Genomic DNA, 6,530 nt, shown 5'->3' with positions numbered 1-6,530 from the left:
AACGCGTCTTGAATTTAAGTGTGAACAAATACACATTGATTTTTTTTATTTTAGGAACACAGTTATTTTATTTTTACGTAAATAACCATTCAACTTCTTTGAAATAATTTTTTTTTTTATTAGCACTCCTAATTATTATTATTTTAAAAAAACGCGCCTCAAGCGTGTATCCACATTGACTGATGACACGTCGTTTTTTAACACTGAACCAAAACGAAATAGAACTTTCCTGACAAGAGAGAAGCACTGTTTTTTTCGCTTTTTAATTTTTCTTTTTGTTGTTAAAAAGCGGGCGTCTTTTTACCCCAACGACCAATCAAACCAGAAGGCTGTAAGATAGAAAAAGGCAAAAAGAAAACTACCCGAGTGATCATAATGACAAAGGTCCGTTACAATTGGCTGGCGGGTTCCACGAGTCTTCTTCTCTTCTCAACTCTCCCTCCTTTTCTCTGCAAAAACCCTGCACAGAAGAAGAGGACATGGACCCCTCCGCAACCCCTCTTCTGCTTCCCCCTCCCTCTCTGACACCTCCCTGACTGCAATCACAAATCTCTATACATCAATATTCCCTTCTTTTTTTTTTGTTAAAAAAAACCCGAACATGTCTCAGTTTCCGTCCATCTTCTTCAAAAAACAATAAAATACTCAAAATCGCAGTTCCAATATCAACCGTCAGATTCAAGTTCCCACCATGGTTTCTATTCTGTACATTTCTCATACATCTGTGACCACCGCTTTCTCCGTGCACTGAAAAGAACCACTGATCCACAAAACAATGCCCTCTCCTTCTAGAATTATTACACAATCACCATGAAAACCACACCGTTTCATCTCTTGATCAAACTTGCTTTCCTTTCTCCTTGCTATGGGCTGTGGAGGATCTAAGGTGGATGATTTACCACTAGTAACTCTCTGCAGAGAGCGCAAAGAAGAAATCAAAGCTGCTTCCGACCACCGCTACGCTCTCGCTGCTGCACACGTGGCTTATTTCCATTCACTCAGGGAAGTCGGCGACGCGATTCGCCGATTTGTCGATGAAGGGCTCGTGATCGCCTCTTCCTCTACTTCTCCTGCCTCTCCCGTACTAACATTACCGCCTCGCGAAGGAAAATCCAGGCACAAATCGAAGGATTCCTCTGCTTCAACCTCACTTTCGCACTCTGCAGACAGCAAAAGTAAAGACGACGAGGTTGAAGATTCGCATTTGCATTTGTCTTCCGGGTCGGATACCGAATCGGACTCATCGGGTCATATCCGCTTTCATGACACCCCTGAAGAGGAAGAAGAAGCCGTAAGAGAGGTGCCTCCAACCTCTTACAATAATAATTTTACTGATTATCAACAACCTCAAGGAAATTGGGGCTTTCCTAATTATTCAGGAGATAACCCGTACTATAACCAGTACCCGTATCCATACCCGCATGAGAATTCGTATTCTAATACGTTTTATATGAAAAGGTCTGCTACCCCGGCCAAAAAGGTGGTGTATGAGGACCCGTCTGTAAATGGGTCTTCGGGTTATTATGGAGGTGGGTATTTTGGGTACCCGATGATGGGATCGCCCGCAAGACAGCCATCTCCCGAAAAGCCACCACCGGTGCCACCATCGCCACCGAAAGTGTCGACATGGGATTATTTCAACGTGTTTGATGCATACGATAATGGTGGGAGTGGTGGGTATCCGGGTTATTATCCCAATGCGAGATACGGGTATGGGTCGAGTACCAGTAGCCTGGATTCGAAGGAGGTGAGGGAGAGAGAAGGGATACCTGATTTGGAAGATGAAGCGGAGCAAGAAGCGATGAAAGAGGTTCATAAAGAGAAGAAGAAAGCGATGAAAGAGGTTCATAAAGAGAAGAAGAAAGCGAGTGAAGACATGGATTTGAATGGGAAAATGAAATTTAATGAGGAAATGAAGAGGAATTACGGAGAGGGTACTTCAAAATCTGGGCATATTGCAAGTAGTAGTGAGAGTTTAGAGTCAATTAAGGGTAAAGGAATTAAGAGCAGTATGAGTCCGGATACAATTCAGAGTCCTGATAGCATTGTATCGAAGAGTCCCGGAGAGGGGACTGTGAGGAAAAAGGGGGTCACTTTTGAGGTTGAAGATGCATCTAATGTAACAATGGATGTTGAGTCTTCAAAGCATAGTAGTGTTGCTACTTCTACTACTACATTGTCGGCTCATGGCACAAGGGATCTTCAAGACGTGGTCAAGGAAATCAGCGATGAGTTTGAGACTGCTTATGATTATGGGAAAGAGGTTGCATTAATGCTTGAGGTGAGCAAGTTGCCTTACCAACACCAGCGAAGAAGTACCCTGCTTAAAGGTAGGATTTTGTTTTGTATTTTTGTTATGCTAGTTATAGTGCTTTTCTTGATTGTTGCTTAGACAGAATGCTCAGGCTCCCTTTTGGGTTTATGCTTTTTTTTTTTTTGGCGTATTGTCTATCATATATACTCTCACACCTTTGCAGTCTAGGTTAAAGTTTAGAATGAAAGAAATTATTCTCTCAATGGTTAGATTTCCTTTAAGAATACCCATGGAAAATTTGCTCTATGATATCACACACGACTAGGATTTGAAATATTGGAAATGATATTAACTTGAATGTTAATTTAATTTAATGCCTCATCCGTTCTCTCTGGGTCCTACTGGAGATAACTTACTTCCCTTGTTATGTCAGATTCAAGTATGATCTCTATCAAATACATTAATTTTGCCGCTCAAGTAAAACTAACATGCCTTGGTGCAGTGATTCTTTCCAGGATCCTGTATTTGGGGTCTTCCCACCCTCCTGCAAGGCCATCAGCACGCATTTCTTCTAGGACAATGAAATTGGCTAAAGCTTATGCTGCCGAACCTGGAAATGACTTTGACCCAAGGCACAGAAACCTTTCATCTACTCTACAGGAAATTTATGCTTGGGAGAAGAAACTATACAAGGAAGTGAAGGTATGGGGCATTGAAGCTTCGGCTTTCTTCTTTGGCTGCCATGATTTTATTTTTCGAATATTCATCTGATAATTAAGTTTGAGCTCAATACTTGTTAAACAGCTTCCGGTTAATAAGCTTACACAAGGAATTTTTTTTTCTGCGTCACCAACAAATTATTATACATGGAAATGTTGACTTATTTGTTTTTCTTCCTCACAGTGGATCTTGTTCAAGTGTTTGAGTGTTCAACTGGTCTTCGATTTATAATATTATTTAAACATGCCTGCTAATGATATCTGAGAAAAGGATATTATCCTTGGAGAAAACAGAAGGGAAAATTCTCAAAAATTAATTGCCTTTATATTATGAAAGATGTTTCGAGTACTAATTGCTGTGCTATTACTTTAGTTGCTGTTGAATATTTCTTACCATGTGAAGTGTTTCTGCGAATGTTCAGGATGAAGAGCGGCTACGAGTCATGTATGAAAAGCAGTGCAAAAGGTTAAAAATATTGGATGACCGTGGAGCTGAGTCTAGTAAAATTGATGCTACACAGGCTTCAGTAAGAAAATTGCTGACAAAAATCAATGTTTGTATCCGAGCTGTTGATGCTATATCTAGTAAGATACACAGGTTGAGGGATGAAGAATTGGAGCCTCAGATCACTAAATTGATTCACGGGTATGTTAACAGCTATGCTCCTTGGTCTTTTCAATGCTAAGTAAGCAATTTGGAGTTCATAACTTGCACTTCTTATATGCACAATATGTATTTTAGGTCTTTTAGGGCAAATGTGTGGATGGTTGGTCCTTGGGGACTATTGCTTGCCATTTGTCCATACAAGGATGCAGCATTTTTAGGTTACTCGAACCAGGGTTGATTTGTGACCAAGAACTATAGCGATCTCACACACCATCAATGCTTCTGATCCTGCATTGAGATGAAAAGAAATGGGGCATGTTGGTAAAGTGACCTTTATCACTGGTCTTTACTAAAAGGAATTTAATAAACTGGTTTGAGTCTTGGCTTCTCCTTGTTCACTGAATCATTTGGTTACATGCACAAGTAGATGGACATTTCTGCTGTTTGGACCCATCAATATTCTTCATTTCCAGTTGCTACTTGGTTTAGTTATCATCTTGTACATTTTTAGGGAGTAATGAGGTATTTCACTCAAGTGTTGATAACCCTTGTACACTCTTTCTTGTGGGTCTAGAGGAAATTGTGATACTTGAAGACTTCCGGGTGTTCATATGTCCTAGTGCTGCCATTTGGCATGCGTAAATCACTAGAAGATGGGAGAAAAAGCCAACGCATGAGCTTCTTTTTTTTTTTTTGTGCTCTCAGTTATTTGTTCTTGGGTGTTTTGTAATCTTCCATTTTTATATGATCATTGACTTTTATTTGCAGATTGATAAGGATGTGGAAGTCCATGCACAAATGTCACCAGAAGCAGTTCCAAGCTATCATGGAAAGCAAAGTTCGCTCTCTTAAGGCACAGAGAGATTCTGGTTTGAAAGCCACGGTTGAACTTGAAATGGAGCTTATCAATTGGTGCACCTGCTTTAACAACTGGATTAATACCCAAAAATCTTATGTTGGGTCATTAAATAGGTGGCTTTTAAGGTGTCTTAACCAGGAACCTGAAGAAACCCCTGATGGGATTGCGCCATTTTCCCCAAGTAGGATTGGTGCTCCGCCTATTTTTGTAATTTGCAATGATTGGTACCAGGCAATAGGTAGGGTTTCTGAGGAGGGAGTTGAAAATGCGATGCTTGGTTTTGCTTCAAGTTTGCATCAGTTGTGGGAACGGCAAGGTGAGGAGCAACGACAGAGGATCAAAGCAGAGTACCTTACAAAGGATTTTGAGAAACGGCTTAAAACCCTACGTATGGAGAAGGAAAGGATCGAGCATGAGCATGATGCATCATTAGATAAAAGTACGTCAAAGGTTCCTTCAGATAGTGGAATCTCACCGCTAGATGATCTGAAGGTGGATTTGGATTCAATGAGGAAGAAATTGGAAGAAGAGAGAGCAAGGCACAAGGAAGCGGCCAAATTAGTTCATGATGCAGCTTCTAGTAGTTTACAAGCAGGTTTGGTCCCAATTTTTGAGGCTTTGGGCAGCTTCACTTCAGAATTTTTGAAAGCTCATGAAGAAATTAGGCTTCAAGATGCTGGACGCCCATAGGAAATGCATCAGCATGTTTTACCTGGATCACTTATAATCGATCCGTAGGAAAGGAAAAAAAACAAATATACCAATAGAGATTAGGCACAATGGGTTGAAGAACCACTTAGATAACACAATGAAGTAGAATTGCTTATAGAAATTTGTGAGGTCAAACGTTGTTTCCTTTACAATTGGTTCTTCCCTAACCCTTGAATAGATATGTAGGAAATTTTGTACAGAAATTCATTTATTGGTTGATTGGTTGTTGGTGGATGTACCTGGTGTAGCTGGACTGGATGGAGGATTCAGATGGTTTATGTATGTAGACTTTTTGATGTAGGAAAAAAACGTAATTTTTTTCATTGAAGTACTTGGTAATGAAATTGAGGAGCTCTACTCATTTTTGTTCCTATACATTTGAATAATCTACGTCTGTCATGTTTTCTTCTGACACGAATTTGGTGATAATATTAATGGAAGGCGAAGGGTTGTACCTTGTGATTTTTGGAATGATCAATTCGCAGGTCAGAATGCTTGGCTCGCAGGACAATTGTAGTCAACACTGAATTTTCCGTTAGATTTCGATCCTTGAGTGGTTATTAGAATGGTTTATTAAAGGCTAGTGGAGTTCTCACTCTACAAAATCCATCTGGGTGAAGGATTCTGCTAGCTATTTCCTACCATCGCTATGGAGATGGTGGAGGCGGGGATGATGGAGGAGGAGGTGGTGGTTGTGGGTGGGCCTCTGGGCCCTTCTCTACTCAAAAAGAAGTTTGCACTTGGATTTTCTGCTCTAGTTGAATCTATGTTAGGCGCACAATAATAAAAAGGCATTTCACAAGCGCATACAGTTGGTTTGGCAACAATCTGAAAAGGTTCCCGTATGAGGTCTACTACCATCCTAAAATCATCAGCAAGGTATATGACTAGACAGGGCCCATTTAAAGATTTTAATTGGGTCTGGTCCGGGCCTTACACACACCTCAATAATTCTACTACCATCCTAAAATATTAGACAGGGCCCATTTGAATATTTTAATTGGGTCTGGGCCGGGCCTTACACACACCTCAATAATTCGGTGAATGTCGACAAACTTGTAAATTTGAGAAGGCTATTTTATTTTATCCTTTGAAAATGCAAAAAATAAAAATAATAAAAAAATCGGGTGTGTCATGAGATAAGACTTCAGAGAGGCTTTGCAGGTCTTTTACAGTCCGTAATTTTGGTCAAACCAATCATAATTCGGTAACAGTTCATTGACCTTTGAATGTGGCAAATTCATCATCAACCGTATACACAAATTTTATTACTAAGTAATTGATGGGATCATTATATACCACCTTTTTTATAACAGTTTTGTGAGTTAATTTAGGCTAGTTTATTTGCTGAAAAATAATTTTATTTTGAAAAATAAATTT

General features: G+C 39.9%; 1 protein-coding gene across 2 annotated transcripts; it reads left to right on the top strand.

The window, feature by feature from the left end:
* Positions 1-326: 326 nt before the first annotated feature.
* On the top strand, positions 327-5,523 carry LOC7460958 (nitrate regulatory gene2 protein). Of its 2 annotated transcripts, XM_024601980.2 has the most exons (5): positions 327-1,810; positions 1,844-2,330; positions 2,757-2,956; positions 3,396-3,619; positions 4,349-5,523. In XM_024601980.2, the coding sequence occupies exons 1-5, from the start codon at positions 866-868 to the stop codon at positions 5,127-5,129; spliced, it is 2,637 nt and encodes an 878-aa protein (XP_024457748.2). In that variant the 5' UTR covers positions 327-865; the 3' UTR covers positions 5,130-5,523. The 2 variants fall into 2 exon arrangements, with proteins under 2 accessions (XP_024457748.2, XP_024457747.2); XM_024601979.2 differs by having other exon boundaries at positions 327-2,330.
* The last annotated feature ends 1,007 nt before the right edge of the window (positions 5,524-6,530 follow it).

Source organism: Populus trichocarpa, chromosome 5, assembly GCF_000002775.5.
Source record: "Populus trichocarpa isolate Nisqually-1 chromosome 5, P.trichocarpa_v4.1, whole genome shotgun sequence".
Lineage (NCBI taxonomy): Eukaryota > Viridiplantae > Streptophyta > Magnoliopsida > Malpighiales > Salicaceae > Populus > Populus trichocarpa.
This window is presented reverse-complemented; position numbering and strand designations above follow the sequence as displayed.

Excerpts from the sequence above, each read along its gene's own strand:
- LOC7460958 (XM_024601979.2), top strand. The coding sequence starts at position 866 with ATGGGCTGTGGAGGATCTAAGGTGGATGATTTACCACTAGTAACTCTC. Across the intron at positions 2,331-2,756 it reads AAGAAGTACCCTGCTTAAAG|TGATTCTTTCCAGGATCCTG; the intron begins GTAGGATTTTGT and ends GCCTTGGTGCAG. Across the intron at positions 2,957-3,395 it reads AACTATACAAGGAAGTGAAG|GATGAAGAGCGGCTACGAGT; the intron begins GTATGGGGCATT and ends GCGAATGTTCAG.